The sequence below is a fragment of the Megascapheus bottae genome, chromosome 28 (genome assembly GCF_031878675.1).
Source record: "Megascapheus bottae isolate mThoBot1 chromosome 28, mThoBot2.hap1, whole genome shotgun sequence".
Classification (NCBI taxonomy): Eukaryota; Metazoa; Chordata; class Mammalia; order Rodentia; family Geomyidae; genus Megascapheus; species Megascapheus bottae.
This window is the reverse complement of record NC_143536.1, coordinates 1,999,048-2,019,635: the sequence shown is the minus strand read 5'-3', so window position 1 is coordinate 2,019,635 and position 20,588 is coordinate 1,999,048. Positions and strand designations below refer to the sequence as shown.

Sequence of the window (20,588 nt, the reverse complement as noted above, 5' to 3'; positions counted from 1 at the left end):
TCCAGGCAACTGGGGTCACAGGGGCTCAGTGCAGGCAGCCCCTCTCCCCACACTGCCCCCTCTCTGCGCTGCCCCCCTCCCTGTAACCCCCCCTCTCTCCACGCTGCCCCCTCTCTGCGCTGCCCCCCTCCCTGTAAACCCCCCCCCCAGCTTAGCTCAGTCACAATGGTTTCTCTATTCCCAACAGCCTCTGTGCACCAATGCCATGCCAGGCTCGGGTCTGGTAGACAGGCCAGGCCCAGCCTCGCTGCTTACATCTGAGGAAGTGGGCAGACGGGCACTGGGGCACAGAAGTGATGGGCGCCCTATCATGTGGGGAGGGGATGAGGGCCCTGGGGAAGAGGGTGAGCCCAGAGGGGGCAGGCACTGGCTCCATGGGCTCACATTTCATGGGCTTCTCCACTCCAGCCCTGTTCTCAGCGTGGGGTTCTTGTTGCTGAGATAAGAAATCAACCAGGGCAGAGCCTGGGCAGGGCACCTCCTGCACCTTTGGAGGCTGGAAGTCTGAAATGGCTCCTACAGATTGAGGTCAGGGTTTTCGGTTCTGGAGGCTCCAGGAGAGACGGTTCCCTGCTCTTTCCAGCCCCGAGGGGCTGTCACTCCAGCCTCTGTCCCTACAGCACCTCTGGTCCTGCCGTCTTCCTGCCTCTCAGAAGGACCCTGCTGGCTGCTGCAAAATGCTTCCAGCTGCACGAAGCCTCCTCACGCTGTTGACGCCCTACGTGTCCAGCAAGCATATTTCACAGATGGCACCCGGCGTGGGTGGTGACAGCCACGCAGGTTCTGGCTGCTGTAGAGGGCGTTTCTCAAGCCTCCTGCCATGTGGTCGTGTGACCATGTGGCTGGGCTCGTGGCTCACCACCACAAGGGCCCCAGGGCTGTGTGTAGATGCTTTGCCACCTCTGGGTGTACGTTAAGAACCAGAAGGAAGCAGAACTGCTTTTCTGGGGATGAACGGCAGCGGGCACAGCACAGGCAGGGAACGGCTGGTGAGGGCCTGTGGTCAGTGGACCTGTCTCCTGGAACAACACTCGCTGCCGGGTAAAATCTGAAGGCAGAAGGGAGAAAGCGGATGTGCTCAGGGAGTCAGGAACTGAGCTGTCATTTGCCAGGGAAGAGTGGCCAGTGGCAGCTTCTGGATGCCTCTGTCACAGGGACGTGGCGGGACTCGTTTAAAGAGCCAGCAACCTCATGAATATTCACGGTGCCACGCACCCCGCCACCGTCAGGAGCCTTATGAGGGAAAGGCGGCAGCTCTGGGGTCCTTTGCGTTGTTGGTTGATGAGCCCTGTGTGATGACATCGAGAGGAGGGTGGGAAGGGCTGGTATGCCAGCCTCGCGCCTCCGGAAAGGTGGCAAGACAGCCCAGGAAGCGTGTTCTGACACGGGCACCCCGTGGCTGACAGGGAGCTAGGGGTTTATTTTGGCTTTGGGCTGGAGGCAGGGGCGCTGTTGGGGTGGCTGCTTAAGACAGTCCCTGGGGCCCCCAGTAGGTGGCGCAGGTGCACAGAGTTGTGTCTGCAGGGCCCCCACCCCGGCTGCCCCTCCCTTCCTGCCCCCAGGGCTTCTGCTCAGGGCAGCCTCCTGCCCTGCCATGTCCAGTCATGTCCCACAGCTGTCCCTGTGCCTTTCTAGTCTGGGTCCCAAGGGAGCAGAGGGCTTGGCAGATGGCCGGAGGCAGCAGGCCTCAGTAGCAGCCATGGTGGATTGCGTGCAGACGGTCAGCTTACAGGGTGGACTCCGCCGTGTGCTGGCCTTGAAGAGAAGAGAGCCGATCTAAGGTGAGGTCTCTGGATGCGACAGCACGGCACTCTCCAGTCACCAGTGCCACGCAGGCTATTCTGTGTTTAGTTTTATTTATTTATTTTTGTTGGTTATGAGGCTTGAACCCAGGGCCTGGGCACTGTCCCCGACCTCGTTCACTCAAGGTGAGAGCTCTACTGCGTGGTCCACGGCACCCCTGCCTGTGGCTCACTGGGGACGAGTGTCCCAGATGCTCTTGCCCAGGCTGGCTTTGAACTGGGGTCCTCAGACCTCTGCCTTCTGAGTCTGGGATGGCAGGCGACTGTGGTTCATGTGGATTTTCAGTCATCCCTTGTTGTGACAGATGGGTCAGTGACCTCGCTGGGGTTGCTTTTACTGTGGTGGTTGTGGCCGTGTCTTCCCTTTAGACAGCACCACTTCCCCTCTGACCTCTCAGCCCACTCTGCCCATGTGAGGATGCGTGGATCCGCTCTGACCTCTCAGCCACGCGTGGCTCCGCTCTGACCGTGGCTCCCCTCTGACCTCCTCTCAGTCACGCGTGGCTCCCCCGACCGTGGCTCCCCTCTGACCGCCTCTTCCGTTGCAGAACGAGTCTCCCTGTGCCAAGGGCCCCTGGGGTTTGGCCTGGCTTGGCTCTCCTCTGGGGAGGAGCCAGGGAGGGGCCCTGGCTCTCCTGGCCCTGCTTGGCCAGCCTTGGCGGGGAGGTGCTGTGTCTTCCCACGTGGTTTCTGATCTCTGACCCATCTTGCGTCTGTGGTGAAGCCGGCCTCTCACTCTGGAGCCCCTCGTCTGTGTTTCATTGCCCAGAAGTCTGCCTCTATGGCTTTGTCAATTTCATTGATCGTCTCAGAGAATCAGCCTTTGGTCTCATGGATTTTTCCCTGTTGTATTTTTCACATTCCATCAATGTCTCTTCCAATATCTGTTACTCTTCTTACTCTTCTTACTTTGGATTTAATTGACACATATTTTTTCTGTGGTAAGGTGGGAGTGAGGGCATTGATTTAGGCCTGGTGCTTTTCTCTGTTGCCGGCAGTTACTGCTATAAATTTTTCCTGAAATTTTTATGTGTTGTGTTTTCATCCATCCATCTCCCAATAGCCTCTAATCTAGCTTTTGATCCACGTGTTACTTAGCAATGGGTTTCATCATACTTGCTGTGGATTTAGGCGAGTTTTCCATGCGTCTTCTGTACTGATTTCTAATGTTTATTCCACCGCAGCTCACGTATACCCCTGGCCTGCCTCGATTCCTCTGACACTCAATGAGGTGGTTTCTCCACAGCTGTTCTGTATGTGAAGGTGGGTCACGGGCGGGGGGCACAGAGCGTCCAGGTCAGGCCACAGAGGCCCACGGACTTGGTCAGTCCCACAGTGGGGTATGTCTTCCCGAGGCAGGATTGTTATATCGCCCTGGCCAGCTGACTCTTCACGAGACATACCTCTTTGTAGCAGTATTATGTCTGTGATAGTATGTTAGGAAGTCCACGTGGGTAGTACAATAGCCTCTGCAGCTGTTGCTTGGCCTGTATTAGTCTATAAGTCTCACTTATATAAACATGTATCATGTATGTATATACTATATATAACATATAATTATAAATTATATACTACATACACATGATATATGTATGCCATGATATCCATGCATATGAAATAACTTCCTTTTACCTTTTCCCCGTTTATGTCTTTTCTTTCATCTTCTTTTTTTTTTTTTGGTGGCACTGGAGTTTGAACTCAGCGCATCTCGAGCCCAGGCATGCCATGCCTCCTGTCTTTTGGTTTTGGTGTGAGTGAGGTAGTGTCCCACTTCTGGTCTGCTCCTATTGGATGTCTGTCACTGCTGGGACCACAGGGCTGAGCGGTGGTGCCCAGCTTTCCAGTGACCAGGGTTCTGCCCTGGCTGGCCTTGGACCTCCGTCCTCCCAGGGTCAGCCTCTCAGGTCGCAGGGATTACGGACAAGAGCATTTTCTTGAAGCTGTAGGTGCCATACACTTAGCACCACGTTTACTGATAGCCCCCAAGTCATGTGTGTTTACTGTGGTTTATCTAGACACTTAGTTTTACATTTCTCCTCTCATGATTTTTTTTATTTGTGCCATCTGTTCTCCATTCCCATTTTCTTTCTTTTCTAAATTACTTCAGATTAATCAAATTTTCTTGTTATGATTCCGTTTTACCACTTTTATCAGTAGATGAGCTGAAACTTTTATTGCTTGGTGGCTGCTTCAGAGTTTCTTGTGAATGCCATTAACTTATTGTGGTCCAGCTTCAAGAACAGAGTTGTTCTCACACTGGCTTCATGCAGAGTGGAAGAAATAAGTCTTCCTCCTCTGTTGTATTTCCTTGTCCCCAGTCCCTTATGTGCCTTAAGGAAAGAGGACACTGAAAGCCATTTGTGTAATTAACATACTCAAGTAAAGAATGAAAAGTACAGTACTGCAACAGCTTGCTTGCCTCTCTCCTCTGCCGGCTTCGGTGAGAGTGCCACACCGGCTGTCTCGGGGCCTGTGTGCTGTGCTGCTGTCACACTGTGTAAGCCGTGGGTATGCACTTAAACATGAAATAATAACAAGTCCCTTATTATTTGTCTTACCTGTTGTTACCGTTTGCTTTGCTCTTTCTTCCTTTGTGTGGATTCAGCTCTGATCTGGAGTTTTTTCTTTCCCTGGTGAAAGAACTGGCCTGGATGCTTCTAGTTCCATAGTTGTTGGGCACCTGCCGGCTGGCTGCTGGGTGCTTGTCTGTGTGTGTGCTTCACCTCTCTGTGGCCTTCTGTCTTGAGGGGCTGGAGGTGTTGTTGATGGTGATGAGGTGTCTACGGGTTTTCCTTTCAGTGCTTAGAGGTATTGGTCACTGGCTTCTTGCTTCTGATAAGAAACTTATTTCCAACCTTTCTTTGTTCTTCTGTACTTAAAATGTCTCCTTTCCTGCCCCCGGCTGGCTGGAAGCCTTCTTGTTGATAACTACATTCAAAGCCATTGCTGATGTTTCTTGTTAGTCTCCTACTAGGGATTTTCTGAACCTCACTGGATCTGGGATTTGGACCTCTACTTCTTGAGCCCTTTCTTTTGTCCTCGCCTTCTGTGCAGACACCACTGCCCTCAGCTGACTCCCAACTTGGTGCTCTCTTCACGAGACACATCGCTTCAAGGTGTGTACAGGTGTCTTGTGCCCGTGCTCCCCGCTCTAACTGCCGGCCTCGCCTTCTGTGGGCTGCACTCCACGCCCGCCCTGGTTCTACCAGCTTCCTGGTCTTGGGTTTCTTTGACACCCTAGGATGTCCGCTGAGCTCGGGTGCCCCTGGGGGTCACATCGCAGTCAGAGGCTCTGGCAAAGGCTGCCAGCGCTGCATCTGCCACAGGAAGAGCACAAAGCTGGGAGGCGGCTGTGGTTCACAAACTGCACAAAGCCCGGTCGGACTGGACTGGCTGGAGCCACAGGACCTGCCCTGGACCTGTGGCCGGGGCCAGAGGATACCAGGGTTGGTTGGCCATAGGCCTGGAATAATGAGCTACTCTGACCTCTGGGGTTTTCATGACCCTTCAAAAGTAAATCTATGATGAGAAAATGAATGCAGAAATCAGACACACTTCCAGTGTCAGTGAACAGTCTGCTGTCAAAGCCACTGTCCCCATTCCCGTCCTGCTGCAATGTCCTTTCCAGGTCATCAACAGCTCCTGACCTGGACGCATCAGGTGTGGCCACAGGGGTGTCTGCTGTGCAGTTAGAGGAGGCCCTCGCCCAGACACTTGGGATGGCTTGTCTGGGCCCCACTTCCTTACAAGGGGAGTGGCAAGCCAGAGACAAGTTGCTGAGATGTTTTTGGCTTCCTGTTTTCCTGTTGCTGTAAACATCGGTGCGGAGCCAGGAGACAGAGGCAGCTTCCCCCACTCCCCCAGCCATCAGCCTCATGCTCAGGTTCTCCATACCCAGGCTGGGCCCCAGTGAGTGAGATGTCCTCCCTCCAGCCATCTCAGACTCAGACTCCAGGTCTCAGGATCCATCCATCCACCCATCCATCCATCCACCTATCCATCCACCTATCCATGCACCCACCCACCCATCCACCCATCCATCCATCCATCTCCCATCCACCCATCCATCCATCCATCCATCCATCCACCTATCCATGCACCCACCCACCCATCCACCCATCCATCCATCCATCTCCCATCCATCCATCCATCCATCCATCCATCCATCCATCCATCCATTCATCCACCCACCCACCTAGACACCCATCCATCCATCCATTCACCTATCTACCCACCCACCCATCCACCCGTCCATCCATCCATCTACCCACCCATCCATCCATCTACCCATCTACCCAGCCACCCATCCACCCACCCATCCACTCACCCATCTTCCCACGTATCCACCCACCCACCCACAGCCACTTGAAACACTGTCCTTATCAGGAATTGCTCCTTGCAGTCACCGAGGCGAGGCCAGAGCGGAGGACAGGCTTCTGTTTAAATCACATCATCACGAGCACGAATCTCAGCAGTGTCGACATCAGCCCAAGTTCTAAATTCTAATTTAACAGACATCTTTGGCTTGCTAGTCCTGTGGTAACGGGAAGTTGTGTTAAACTTTAATTTTGTTCAGACAACAGGGACATGCTCTTACAGGTTGCAGTTGTAATTAGGGAGGGCTGATGGTTGGAGGGGGATGTGAGCGAGTAACACATAACTTCTGTTCGGTGCTGGAGCTGGGATGTGTGGATAAACAGCGTCCTTGGCCCCCAGGTTGGCAGAGGAGCTGTACCTCCTGGAGCCAGGCTGGCGTGAGGGCGCACGCACATTCCGCCTGCCCCCTCGTCTCGGCCACCGTCTGGCATTCACCGTTCTCTCGGTCTTCCATCTCACTGTTTGTGTGAGGCTTTGTTGACGCTTGTGTGTGCTCTTTGTCTTCTGCTGTCGGCTTTTCTGTGTCTGTCGGCATCTGAGCTGTCTGACGCGGACGCCCCCTCTCCCCTCCCTCCCCTCGCTCACTGTCTCAGCGTCCTCTGCCAGGCTTGACTCCTCTGTGACTGTCTTTTAACTCAGGGCCTAGGTGCCGTCCTTTAGCTTTTTCACTCAAGGCTGGCTCTCTACCACTTGAGCCACAGCTCTACTTCCAGCTTTTCGGAGAATCTCACAGACTTTCCTGCGAGGGCGGCTGCAAACGTCCTGCTCAGATCTCAGCCTCTGGAGTAGCTGGGGTAGCAGGTGGGAGTTACCGGGGGGCCTGGCTCAGATCTCTACCTCGGCCACGGTGTGTTCTGGAACTCAGGGATAGGGAAGAGGCAGAATACAGGAAGGACGGGGACCAGCCCTGGAGCTCCCGGGAGACCCGCACACCGCCGGTCCCCGCCTCCCCTCCTGTCACTCTGTTGGTAACAGTGCTCCTGGAAAGAAGCCAGACAAAGAGGAGAGTCTCTTAACCCCAGGTCCATTTTTTTTTTTGTTGGTTGTGGGGCTTGAACTCTGGTCCTGGGTGCTGTCCCAAAGCATTTCAGCTCAAGGCTAGTGCTCTACCCCTTGAGCCACAGCGCCACGTCTGGTTTTCTAGAGGTTAATTGGAGATAAGAGTCTCAGGTCCTTTAGTGCCTGGGCTGGCTTTGAACCCGGGTCCTCCGATCTCAGCCTCCTGAGGAGCTAGGATGACAGGCGGGAGCCACCGTGCCCAGCTTCCCTCCTTTCTTATTCTTTAAGGGAAAGGCCCATGTGTTCAGCGTGGGCCACTGTCTCTGCCAGGACACCATCAACAGTGGCTAGGGAGTGGACTTGTGGACTTGTCACCACAGTGACAGGGAGGTGGGGCCTGTCCCGCTGGCCTTCCTGACACCGCGTCTTGTGCAGACTCCCCCGCTGTCCAGGCCGCGTGGGGGGTGATGGACCGGCCATGTGTCTCTTTATGGCTCCGGTGTCTTCATGTGGCTGGGTTCCCAGTGCGGGCGGGGCCCCCGTGTGTGCGAGCTGGGCCTTGCTCCCTGTACGCTGGGCAGTCTGTGGTGTCCTGGTGGCGTCAGGTGATGCAGGGACCATCCGGCCTCCCCTACCTGCAGGGCCCGCTAGGGCCCAGGGAGGCATTGCTGGCAGCTTCTCAGTGGCTCCCTTCCCGCCCTTCGGTAGAGCTCCTCCCCACGGCGTGCTGGCTGCTCTGTTAGGAAGAACTCTGTGTGGAGAACTCAGAAGAGCTGCGTTCTGCAATCTGCCGTTGTAGACAATCAATGACCAGACTCTAAAGAGAGCCACCCGGTGTGGGAGTGGGGCTGGTCTGGGGGCTGCATTCCGCCCGGCTCTGGGATGGGAAACCTCGGTCTATGGTGGAACCAGCGTCTGCTTGTTTTATCTGCCTTGCAGGCTTTAAGAGAGAAGTCAAAAGAGAGAGGGAGGGAAAAGTCAGAGGCCGAGAGCAAGAAGCCGCAGGAGTTGGGGTCCGACGTCCGTCCTGTGCAGAAGCAGAGGCAGGGGTGCCGCCCCTGCCCGCTGGGGGCCCTGGGGGAGCTGGGGCCACACCAGCCATGACTCGGGGCTTGGGGACTCCTTGGCCAGCTCTCCTGAAAATCAAGGTTTATCTTTATAGAACATCTTTTGGAAGGCTTTAAAACTAAAGTCTCAACTAAATCTGCCGTTTATCCTTAAAGCCCGCTTTTGGGTTAAGTGAAGGAACAGAACTTGGGTCCGTTTCCCAGGGGTGGAGCTGAGGAGACCGGAGCAGCGGCAGCCGGGAGTTTCCACCGAGACCCTTTTTCGCAGCCGCATCCTCAAATCCCCCTCAGTGCCAGCTCCGTCATTTGTACAAGGGGATAAAGGCGAGTCCTGCACTAGGGACAACTGAGGATTAAAGGAGATATTGATGAGGTCAGTTACTACTCACCAGGCCCTTACGGCGTCCTGGCTCTGACTGCAGTGCTCAGTGCTGTGAGGTAGGGATGCCCAGCAGGAGGTGCGCTCTTCCAAGTCTGCCCATCCTCTTCAGAACGTGCCGTCCACCCGTCCATCCGTCCACCCATCCATCCGTGGCACTCTGCCTGGCACGTACCTAACGGTGGAGGAAAAATCAGTTTTCCTTGGTTCCATCGTCTAGGTGCTTGTGTCCTGTGCACTGCACAGCCGCTCTTCTCAGTCCTTTTGGTTTACCTGCCATCTGAGTAAATGCTCTCAAAAGCCCTTTGTGAGATTTCCCCAGCTGCTCATCTCCTTTCAGCACAAACACAAGATGTTGCTTTGAAGAAATGCCTGAGTGTGCAGGACGCAGGGAGGCGCCGCGGTGTGCGGCACGCTCGTGTGACTCTCCCCAGGGCTCTGACGTAAAGGAGAGTGATTTCAAAATCAGAAAACCAGTGTGCCGAGGAATCAATGAGCTATCACCCCTGGGTTTTAGTCCCACTGGGTTACTGTCCCACTCGTGTCCGGTATGGCAGAGCTTTCCTTTTCCAGGTGTGAGGCTCTGGTCCAAGGTTGTCACGTCCTTCAGTGCAGAACGCCTCCCGTCCCTGCCTTCTGACTCCCGCTCGGCCAGAGCGCGGGCAGCGCTGGTCTGCCCAGCTCTCCTCGCCGTGGAGTTGAGTTTGGGGCTCCACCTCCGTCACCCCTGTGCTGCCGATGCCCCAGTCAGTGCAGACGTTTGCTTCGGAAGGATGTGGTGTTTTGAAGTTAGTCTCTTGCACAGAGGTGCCCTGACACTATGCCGATAGCCCCTTGCTTGTCGATCAGAGGCTTCATTCGCGAGTCTCGCCTGAGAGAGGACAGGAAGAAGCCGTTGTCAGCCGGTGGGTTTCTAGTTCCATCTTTCCTTTTCTGTTTGTTAGTTACGCTCTACCCCGAGGCACGCCTTCCTTCCTCCCGCGTTGAGTTAGCAGGATGGACTCCTGTGTTCAGGACAGTCAGCGGTGGCAGCAGGTGGCTGCATCTCCGTGACGATCAGGGTGTGTGTGCAGTGGCAGGGGGTCGCCTGGGTCCTTTGGACATGTTTTGAGCACTTTGCTACCCTCTGTTGCCACAAGGCGTTTGGCACTCTCACTCCTGGGCCTTGTGGTCCTCACTCCGTACATCAGCCCTTTCTCTGGTGGGCTCTGCTTGCTTTTATCGGTGAGTGGTGCTCAGAACTGAAATCCGAGTGCTCGGTCTCTGTGGCTGAATGAGCACTGAGGAGAGGGGCCGCCGCGCCAGGCCTCACGAGGGCTGGCAGCCACTTCCCGCCTGGGGTTCTCGGCCCAGTCCACGTCTGCCAGGACTTCCGTGCTCCTGTCCACTTCAAAGCTTGCTTTCCAGCAGGTCCAAGGGCCCTGGCGCTGGAGCGCTGGCACATTTTGTTTGTTCCATCCCAGAATAGCAGAGTAGTTTTGGAATTGCTAATCCGTACCGCCACAGAAAACAAACCTAACTAGGATTCAATCTGTGTTTACAGTTATTTTTATCTTCACTCTGAGAGCATATAGTCAAAATAACAGGCTGGAGCATGGCTTGTCAGGCCAGACGTCCACAGCCTGCAGGGTCCGGGGGCCAGCCCTGCCGGGTCGCTGGGCCCCAGGGCAGATGAGGGGGTGCGGGGTCTGCTGTTCTCGCTTCACTGTAGGCGGATGCCTGCTTCTATCCACCTCACCCTGGGCACCGAGCCACACTGAAACTGAAGTGGGCCGCGGGGGGAGCCCCCTGGGCCCGCCGTGAGCCAGCCGCCAGCAGCGCTGGCTTCCCCGATGGCGTCCTCATGACCCCTTGAGAAGAATCCCCGCAGAGACGTGCGGAAAGCTCTCAAGGCACAAAACCCAGGGGTCCGCCAACTGCTGTTGGGGTTGCTGAGAGGCTGTGGACCCACGCTGGGGATCAAAAGAGGGGAACATCTCAGCCACCCAGGAAGCAGCTGAGGGAGAGCCGTGGCTGCGGGGTTACAACGTCCCCACGGGGCGCTGGCCCTGGGCTCAGCGTTGTCTTCCGTGCCAGCACACGCAGTCTGCTCCCCTTCCCAGAACCCCCTGTGTCCCCTGGCCTCCACCGTGGGTGACAAAACCCCAGTGTAAACTGGCTTTACTTAGCTTAAAGATAGTAAGTTAGAAAAGGAATCTTTCCTAGAAGTGTTTTCTTTCCCCCCTCCCCTCTCCCCTCTCCCCCTCCCTCTTTCCCTCCCTCCTCTCCTTCCCTTTGTTCCTTTAAGTAGTTGTGCAAAGGGTTTCGATTCAGCACATCTGTTAGGAATAGGATGCATCTCGGTCAGTGCCGGTCCCCCGCCATGCCCTTCTGTGGGGCCTGGTTGGATAGCTCAGGTCAGCGCTGCCCAGATGCTGAGGGACAGAATCTGACAGATGGACATAGGTGATCCCGGGGTGTCCGAGGGGAACGGGGAGTCCCTGTCGGGCTGGGTGGGGCTCTGGGGGTGCTGGGGGCTGGTTCTGCTCTGGGTCTTTTTGGTTTTTTTTTGTGTTCTTCTTTTGTATTTTAAACATAAACTAAGCCTGTACACATGGTGTGCTAAAGCCGAGAAAAGCAAGCGGCCCCAAAGAGCCCTTATGCCAACCAAGATTCGGAAAACATCTTTTTTAAGAACGCTTGTACTATATGGGGGACCGGTGTGCTGGGCCGTGAGGGAGGCGGTCAGCTCGGCGCTGGACTGCCTGTCCCCGGGAAGCAGAAGAGGGGCTGGGGCTGGGCTCCACCACCCAGTCTGCGATGGAACCCGTCCACGTGGCTGCAGTTGCGGGCTCCATCCACAAGGGCCACAGTTCCATGGTGGACTGAGTGTCCAGGCAGCCCTTCCCTCCCGTGGGCAGTCCCTCCCTCCCTCCCGTGGGCCACCCCTCCCTCCCGTGGGCAGCCCCCCTCCCGTGGGCTGCCCCTCCCTCCCTCCCGTGGGCCACCCCCCCTCCCATGGGCTGCCCTTCCCTCCCGTGGGCTGGCCCTCCCTCCCTCCCGTGGGCCGCCCCCCCTCCCGTGGGCAGCCCCTCCCTCCCTCCCGTGGGCCACCCCTCCCTCCCGTGGGCCGCCCCCCCTCCCGTGGGCTGCCCCTCCCTCCCTCCCGTGGGCAGCCCCCCTCCCGTGGGCTGCCCCTCCCTCCCTCCCGTGGGCCACCCCCCCTCCCGTGGGCCGCCCCCCCTCCCGTGGGCTGCCCCTCCCTCCCTCCCGTGGGCCACCCCCCCTCCCGTGGGCCGCCCCCCCTCCCGTGGGCTGCCCCTCCCTCCCTCCCGTGGGCAGCCCCCCTCCCGTGGGCCGCCCCTCCCTCCCTCCCCTGGGCCTCGGTTTGTGGAGTTCTCTTGCCGTCCGCTCGCTGCCCTGTGCCCTCTCCTCTCCCTCAGGACACAGAAGTGCTCAACACGGCAATCCTCACGGGAAAGCCGGTCTCCGTCCCTGTGAAGGTGGTGGGCGTCCAGGAGGACGGCTCGGTGGTGGAGGTGCTGGAGGCTGTGGAGTGCAGGTCGGCCGATGAAGACATCGTCAAGGTATGGGGGGTTCAGTGCTCCTGAGCCCGTCCGTCGAGCACCCTGCGCTCGGGATTGAAGCCGAGCGACCCCACCTGGAGACAGGGCTGGTGGCCCAGTGGCCGTGGGCAGGAGGAATCTGGGCCGCAGCCCCTGGGGTGAGGCCGGGCAGGCCTCCTCCCCCTGCAGGGGCCACCCCGAGTCTCCAGAGGGAGGCTGGCACAGCCCTCTGCCCTTCCCCTCTTCCTCCAGGACGGCGTGTCGCGGTGTGAACCATCCACGATCCGCGTGCGGTCACCTCCCATTTCTGCTGGGGCCTGGTCTGACCCTGGCTGTATTTTTCGTTAAATGGCTTGCCTTCACAGCGTGTGGCTGACTGAGCCCCCTCTTTGTCAAACTCCCAAACTGGTTTGGTGTCATTGTAAGAGAGTGAGTCCACAGGCTTGATGCGCTCGATTTTGGTTAATCTACGTGAAAACAAATGTGCCACTTGAATTGATTCAGAGGTGGCTGGCGATGGGAGGGCTGGCAGGGTGTTTCGGGGGGCCCTGCGTTCCAGTGAGCTGCGCCATGGACTCGCCTCACTGGCTGGCAGGGGCCAGCCGGCTTCTCAGCTTCTTGGGCTCTTTGCAGTTCCATTTGAACAACAGAATTCCGTGTTTCTGCCTGCATTCCTCAGCAGGCTGGCGTAGTGGCTTCAGGGAGAAAGGATTGACATGTTTCCAGCGACTTGTCTCCCTCTGAGCTCGGGTGGCTCCCTCAGCCCCGGAGAGCTCCCTCTTGGAGAGACAGATCCAGGCTCTGGGCCCTGTGTGTGCCCCAGCGGGCTCTCCCTGAGTTTCGGAGGATGAGGGGTTTTTGTTGACTCTCTGGGTGCAGCATGGAGTTTTCGGCTCACTGCAGCAGAGCCGCCCCAAGACAGGCCCTGGGCCAGAGTCAGCAGAGGGTTCAACCAAGTGGCTGAGAAGTGGTCACTCATGGCTCCACGGTCCTGCTTCCAAACACAGTTCACCACGACTCCAAGAGGCACAGAGCTGTCCACAGAGCTGTGCGCTGGCCTCAGGATGTCCCGGGGTCTTGTTTCAAAGCTGTTCTGTGAGCAGGACTCATAGGGCAGGAGGTGCTGGGAAGACATTCTGCCATTTGCCCAGTGGCATGCAGGGAGCTGGGCACAGGAGAGAGCTCGGCGAGGGGCACCGGTGTCTTGGGAGTAGCTGGCTCTGGCCACGTCCCTGTGCTGTGCCCACAGCGAGTGGGGAGGGGAGGGACATGGAGGAGCTGGGGTCACAGAAGGGCGCCATCATGCAGGGAGGGCCAGGTGGGCCAGGCTGCGGCTAAGTTGGAGTGGTGGGCTGGTAACCACCATTCTGTGGTGTCGTCATTGCCAAATCTGACTGTTGCTAATTTTACTTGGGAGAACAGAGAACAAGAGGTTTGTGGCTCTTTCTCCTCAGCCATGCCGCACAGAAATTCCCACAAAACCCAGTGTGGCGTGGTTTCTGGGAGTGAGTTTCCTTCCTTCTCGCTTTGCCAGGAGCCCTCGGGCAGTTAGGAAGCCTTTTTTGCTTCACTCTGTCCTTCTTGTCCTGGTAATTTGAACTTTTCCCATTCTAAAGGGAGCTGTGTCAGCCAGGCCTGGAAGCTGCTGCTTTCTCCATCTTTTGTTCCTGTCAGTGTCATTGTGATGCCAGTATTAATGAGACCATTTGTTCATTCCTGTCTTTGGCATCTCTAATGAAGGACTTGCGTTCTGGAATTGTTTCCCCATCATTCGGGAGTTTCAGAGCCAGCCTGGACCCACCCTCGCCTGGCGTCCGTGCTTCCTCCCACCTGTGCCTGGCTCCTGCTCCCTGGTCTTCTCCATCCACCAGACGAGGCTCCTGGTGCCTTGGGACACATTGTGGAGACGTGGTGTGGGCGGGAGGAACCCAGCCAGCCTCGGCTCCCCGAGCACTGGCCTTCCCGGGGCTCCGCTGAGCGGGTCGGGGGTCAAGCCAGGAGTCCTCCGTCGGAGGGAGGCAGCCATCAGGGGCTGGGCCTGTGCTTGGGGCCAGCGCAGGCATAGAACCCGGGGCCTCCATCCCCACATGTGACTGGCAGCGGCAGGGGCCCTGTTATCCCAGTGACGAGGAGAGCAAGCTGGAAAGTCACAGCCCACGTAGGCTCCTGTGTAGACGGAAACCCCGCCTTGAAAAGAACCAGTGCAGCTGGGCCAGGCCGCACACCTGCAATCACAGCCTCTCAAGAGGCGAGGTTTCAGAATCACGCCGTGGACCTGGGCGGGTCTGCAGGGTGAGAGCGGGACGGCCTCCGCTCCCCTCTGCTCCCCTCCCCTCCCCTCCCCTCCCGCTCCCCTCCTCGTCCCTGCTGGCAGCCTTGCTTGTCCCTGCAGCGTGGCTGAGCAGCAGAACCTCCTAGGACTTAGAATAGGACCCCACAGGCTGCAGGCGTAACTGGTGAAGGGCCATGCATGTCAAGGGGACAGATGGACAGATGTGGCCTGGACACACCGCCTGTGGCAGGACAGGGACCAGGGCAGCCGGTGCTTAGACACCAGCTTGCTTCACACCCAATACGGACCTCGCCTTTCTCTTTAAAAGCCAGCAGTTCACTGTGAACGTGGCCCTGGCGCTGTGGTCCAGCCCGGGGCAGGCCCAGCTCAGCCTGTGCTCCCACCAGCTGCCCAGGCTCAGGTCACCAGTGCTCCCTCCCCCAGGGGACGCTACACACACCAGCACCCCGTGAACGCCCCACCTCAGGCTGATGATGCTGAGAAAGCGCAGGTTGGCGACTTGTGCAGTGTGACAAATGGGTTGTGGTGCTGTTCTGTCGCAGTTAGTCCGTGTGAGAGTTGGCGGCGTGAGATACGAGGCAGGAGGGAAAGTGAGCGCGCCACAGCAGACACAGTCACCTTAATTTTGTGGCCCACACCCCCAGAGTGGCCCATCTCCTGAGTCCTTTGTGATGTCACCCCAGGGGAGACATCACAGGCTGGCCAGGGCCAGGGGTTTTAGAGGAAGGGGCTCCAAGCCCGTCAAGGGCTGGACACGGGTGCCGCCGGCCTCCCCGAGTCCCGGCATGGCCTCCCCGAGTCCCGGCATGGCCCTCGTGCCTCCTCTGCTCCTCTGCTGGGCGGGGAGGCCGTTACTCCATCTGCTGCTGCTTTTTTCCTGAAGTCTCGGAAATAGATGTTGTCAGCTTCTGACTTTTACACCTTTAGTTCACAATGAGCAGCAAAGCTTATTTTCTGAAAAAGAATTCATAAGCATTTTCAAAACAGGCTTGAAAAACACAAGCACTGCAAATATTTGTGTCTTTGTTCCTGAGAATATACATACTCTGCCAAAATGTCTTTCTCTTATATGACTCGATTGTGTGCAAACAGCAAACACCTGGGCTTGCAGCCCACCACCTGTGCCCAGAACTCAGGCCCTCAGGCCCTCAGTGCCGGGCGGGGGTGGACTGGGCATGGCCTCTGGGCACCAGGAATGGTCTGCGTCTGGGGCAGGCTCCCGGCTGTGCACCCCATCTTTGCATGGACGTGCTGTGCTTGGAGTGAGTTGGTAAATTGTCCCTTTACACTGACAGAGGCCCCACACGTGAACTTGGGTCTCGCCTGCTCATCCACCTCGTGTCCTCTGGAGGTGGCTCTCGTGCCTGGCCTGGGCCTGGCTGGGCAGCGGAGCAGCGCTGGGGAGGCCTTGGACCCAGAGCCCCGCGCAGACCCTCCCTCCACCGCCAGGACCCCCAGCTGCTGTCCCCACCTCGCACAGGGACGCATCCTGTCTGTAGCCCTTACTGCAGTGGAGGAGACGTCTCTTCCCTCCTGTCCTGCAGCGCTTGTCACATGTGGCTTTTTGTTGTTGTTTTTCATACTCTCATCTGAGTAGAGTGTGATAGTATCTCATTGTGTCGACTTGAATTTCCCTAAGGGTTAATGAACTTGGAGGCTTTCCCCACTAATTTGTTGGCCATCCGAGTTTCTTTTTGTAAAAAAAAAAAAAAAAAGAAGTGAGACCAGTGTGACAGTGTGACAGAATAGAATGCCTAGAAAATCCCCACGTGTTTTCTGACAACTGAAAACATAGAATGGAGAAAGAACAGCCTGGGAAAATTAGATATTCACAAGTTGAAGACTGAACTCCAGCCACTGTCTCACTCTACAGAGCAGATGCCCACGCCTGCAGTGTGCAACCTCCAGAAGAAAACGTGGCGTGAGCTCTTTAAGACACTGATCTAGGCAACTGGGCATTTGTATTTCCTGAAGGCACAGTAAATAAATGGGAGTGAAAATCAGCAATGGGATTCTCTCAACCCAAGAAGATTCTGTGCATGGAAGCAAGCAATCAACATGGTGACAAATCCCAGGAAAACTCAACCTACGAGGGGACTGATGCCCAGAATACGTAGGCACAGAACGCTGTCAACCAGGCACCCCAAAAGCAAGCATGGTCTGGACCCCGGGTGTGACTTTGCTGGCCTCAGTCTCCTCGTTCGTAGAATGGGAGGGTTGGGCGGTTCTCTGGTGGGTTGATGGTTGGTTTTGCATCCTCTGCTCCCATACAAACACAAGGGCGTCTGCAGGACGGTCCAGCAGACACAGCCGACGGGAGCCATTTGGTTATCTCTAGGGATGGGGTGAAGCAGGGGCCTTCGCTGTCTAACGCTCATCGTGAGAGGAGGGATTAAAGAAGGGACTTCCGGGGCCGGGAGTTTGGCCTAGTGGTTAAAGTGCTTGCCTAGCATGCATGAAGACCCGGGTTCGATTCCTCGGCACCACATACATAGAAAAAAGCCGGAAGTGGTGCTGAGGCTCAAGTGGTAGAGCTCTAGCCTTGAGAAAGTCCAAGGACAGTGCTCAGGCCCTGAGCCCAAGTCCAGGACTGGCAAAAAACAAAACAAAACAAAAACTATGTGGCACGACACTATTTAGTTAAAAATTGGAGACAACGCCCAGGCACAGAGTCCAAGCCCCACGACCAAAAAAATAAAAAATAAAATAAATAAAAATTAAAAAAAAAAAAGAAGGGACTTCCCAGCGCTAAATGGAGAGGCTGTAAGGAGTGCTGCACCCTCACCGCCACTCTGCAGAGACGCTCACACCCGGTTTCTAGGGCTCCTGCAAGGACGGCTTCATCAGTGCCGAGCTCTCCCCAGGCTTTCAGGAGATGCTCTTTATGGCGTGAATAAAGTGTTTTTCTTAGGAACATAAAAACCTTTTGAGTGCCTTCAAATATGGTGAACGAGTGAAGTAAGGTGCACCTGGGGTTTGGTTTAAGCACACAAAAAGTTAGCTTAAAGAAAAAATGCACTCACAAAGGCGACAGAGGTTATGCAACGCCATTAAATTACGTTTATGGTTTCACTTGTCAGTATCTTGTAACCCAAATGGTTTTCCTGGAGTCTATTTATCAGTACTTGTCACTAATTAATGCCTACAAATTACCTTGTGTCCAAGTCTTGCTCCTCTGGGTGCCTGGTGGCTAACACATCAGAGCTGGGGCACCGTCTGCATGGTGCTGTTGTCGGGCTTTCCCGCGCCTCTGGCTCACGCAGGGCTCTCGCTCGTCCCCGAAGGTCTCCGACGCCTGCGACTCCATCTTCGTGAACGGGAGGGAGATGAAGAGCGGAGCGGGCGCCGTCGTCACCTTCGCCCACCAGCACCTCACCTCGCAGGTGGAGCTCGCCGTGTGGCTGCCCCGGCTGCCCCTGCACATGGAGATCTCCGACACCGAGCTGAGCCAGATCAAGGGCTGGAGGGTCCCCGTGGCTTCCAACCGGAGGTGAGGAGCCAGGCGGAGAGGGGGCGGGGGAGGGCGCACGAGCCGAGAGCCAGGAGCAGCCATGGGCCATCGGGGCTCGGCCTCGTGGCTGAGGGGAGCCGTAACACCGGTCAGGATGGAGGCTTCTGTCCTTCAACGCCAGGAGCTAAATTCCGGCCACACCTGTGCCAGGGGACTGCCCTTCCTCCACGCGTCCAGATCCCAGCCTGCTGACCCTTAGACTTCAGCCCCGGAGTGGGAAGGGTCGTGAAAGGGGGAGTTGGCAGAGCTTCCTCAGGGACAGACACAGTTGTGGACCCTCGGCTGGCAGTGCTCCCCCCCAGGCACAGGTGGTGGGCGGAGCACGGTGAGAATGGCTTGAATGGACACGTGGATGGTAAAGAGGAGCTGACATCACCGTGGATGGATGGCGTCAGAAACCTAGACAGGGCGGGGGAGTGGGGCTCGGTCCTCGCCGCTTGGCGACGGCAGATCCACGGCCTGTGGGCACAGCTGTGGGCTAGGCGCACCACGCTGGCCCACGGAGGAGCTTTCTAGATAAGCTGTCAGGCTTGGTCTTTCCTGTGTTGGCCACTTGGAGATGCTGAGAATTCCCGCGAGGTCAGGTCCTGGCTCCTTTCATTTAATCTCCTCCCCACATTTGCTCTCCTCTTGCATTTCGCAAGCCAGCGAGGAGACAGACCCGCTGGGCAGTCAGTCAGTCCCTGGTGGGGACAGGCAGGGACAGGGCTGGCGGGAACTCCGGCTCCGCCCGGCTCCATGTGCAGAAATGGCTTCAGAAGGAGCGGATGGGTGGGAGCAAGTCCGCAAAGGGGGCGGGGAGACCTCTGTGCGGTGCCGAGGTTGCCCGTGTCTGCGTTGGCTCCAGGCCCACCCGGGAGAGCGAGGATGAGGAGGACGAGGAGAAGAAGGGCCGTGGCTGCTCCCTGCAGTACCAGCACGCCCTGGTGCGCGTGCTCACCCAGTTTGTGGCTGAGTCACCTGACCTGGGTCAGCTGACCTACATGCTGGGCCCCGACTGGCAGTTCGACATCACTGACCTCGTGGCGGAGTTCATGAAAGTGGAGGAGCCAAGGATTGCGCAACTACAGGACGGCAAGACCCTGGTGGGGCGGGAGCCCGGCATCACCACCCTGCAGGTACGGGGGGGGGAGCCCGGCATCACCACCCTGCAGGTATGGGGGGGAGCCCGGCATCACCACCCTGCAGGTATGGGGGGGAGCCTGGCATCACCACCCTGCAGGTACGGGGGGGGGAGCCCGGCATCACCACCCTGCGGGTACAGGGGGGAGCCTGGCATCGGGTACGGGGGGGAGCCCGGCATCACCACCCTGCAGGTATGGGGGGAGTGGGGTTCCGTCCGGTGTCCCCACCGTCTGAACCCATGGTGTGGCGGTCGCAGCAGCTGTCGGGGAAGTGCGTGAGTGTGGGCGTGTGCACCTGTGGACGTGCCAGGCGCGTGTCCTCTCCGTGTGAAGGAGAATCGTGAGGGGCATTAGAATAGTTACAGTTTTACTAACCTAAACCTCAGGTTACTTTTTGCACTTCCGAGAAAAATATGGATGTCTTACCAGAGAACATGAAAAGACAACTTCATCTCACCCAACTTTCCCTCCTAAGACGTGCTAGGTTTTTTGTTTTTTTTTTTTTTTTTTTTTTTGTAGGTCACAAGACTTGAACTTTGGGCCTGGGCGCTGTCCCTGAGCTCTTCAGCTCAAGGCTTCCACCCTACCCCCTGAGCCACAGCACCACTTCCGGTTTTCTAGTGGTTAACTGGAGATAAGAGTCTCACGGACTTTAGTGCCTGGGCTGGCTTTGAACCGTGATCCCCAGATCTCAGCCTCTTGAGCAGCTAGGACGACAGGCGTGAGCCACCAGACCCGGCAGATATTCTGCTTTTGTGTGTGAATAGCCAATATAAGGAGGCATCTCTATTGAATGACAGTGAAACAAAACAATTTCTAACCGACGTTGGCAGGATAAGGATGCCGAGAACGGTGGGGCCGGTTTTCTGGGCGTGGTGTTGAGCGTCCTCACTCACTGCTCGTTCGCGTTTGGGCAAGGCCTGTTCTGTCCGTGGTTGTCTGGGGAAGAGCTGGGGCCCCTTTGCTCGGGAGTTTCACACGGCCCACAGCTCCCTCATCCCCCCAGGTCCTCTCGCCTCTGTCTGACTCCATCCTGGCTGAGAAGACAGTGATTGTCCTGGATGACCGGGTCACTATCGCAGAGCTGGGTGTGCAGCTGGTGACCGGCCTGTCCCTGACCCTGCAGCCTCACCAGGCCGACAGGCGGGCCCTGGTCTCCACTGTGGCCGCCCGGGACGTGCTCCAGGCGCCGCAGCAGGTGAGACTCCGGAGGCCCCGGGCCTCGCCCGGCTCCCGTTCCCCGCAGAGAAGGGGCTGAGAGCTTCCAGGCCGGACTCAGGCTCAGGGAGCGGCTTCCTGCTGCCTAGCCAGCGGCCTGGGGTCCGAGGAAGGCGCTGGGGAGAGGCGTGGGCGAGAGGCGTGGGTGCCTTTTCCTCCGTCATTTACTTCCCAGTGGGCTAATCTGTGCTGCACAGCCTGCTGCCAAAACGGGAGGAAAAAATCACTTGTTTTTACCCTTGCCAAACAAAACAGGTGATTTTGGGTACTTAG

At 57.2% G+C, this 20,588-nt stretch overlaps 1 protein-coding gene across 1 annotated transcript in view; it reads left to right on the top strand.

Moving 5' to 3' along the window:
- Tmem132b (transmembrane protein 132B) overlaps window positions 1-20,588 on the top strand; it is a 101,851-nt gene that overhangs the window by 79,457 nt on the left and 1,806 nt on the right. The window contains exons 5-8 of the mRNA XM_090319891.1: window positions 12,047-12,190; window positions 17,747-17,952; window positions 18,821-19,091; window positions 20,104-20,295. Of these exons, the coding sequence (XP_090176017.1) occupies window positions 12,047-12,190; window positions 17,747-17,952; window positions 18,821-19,091; window positions 20,104-20,295 (813 nt within the window). The remainder of the gene's footprint in view (window positions 1-12,046; window positions 12,191-17,746; window positions 17,953-18,820; window positions 19,092-20,103; window positions 20,296-20,588) is intronic.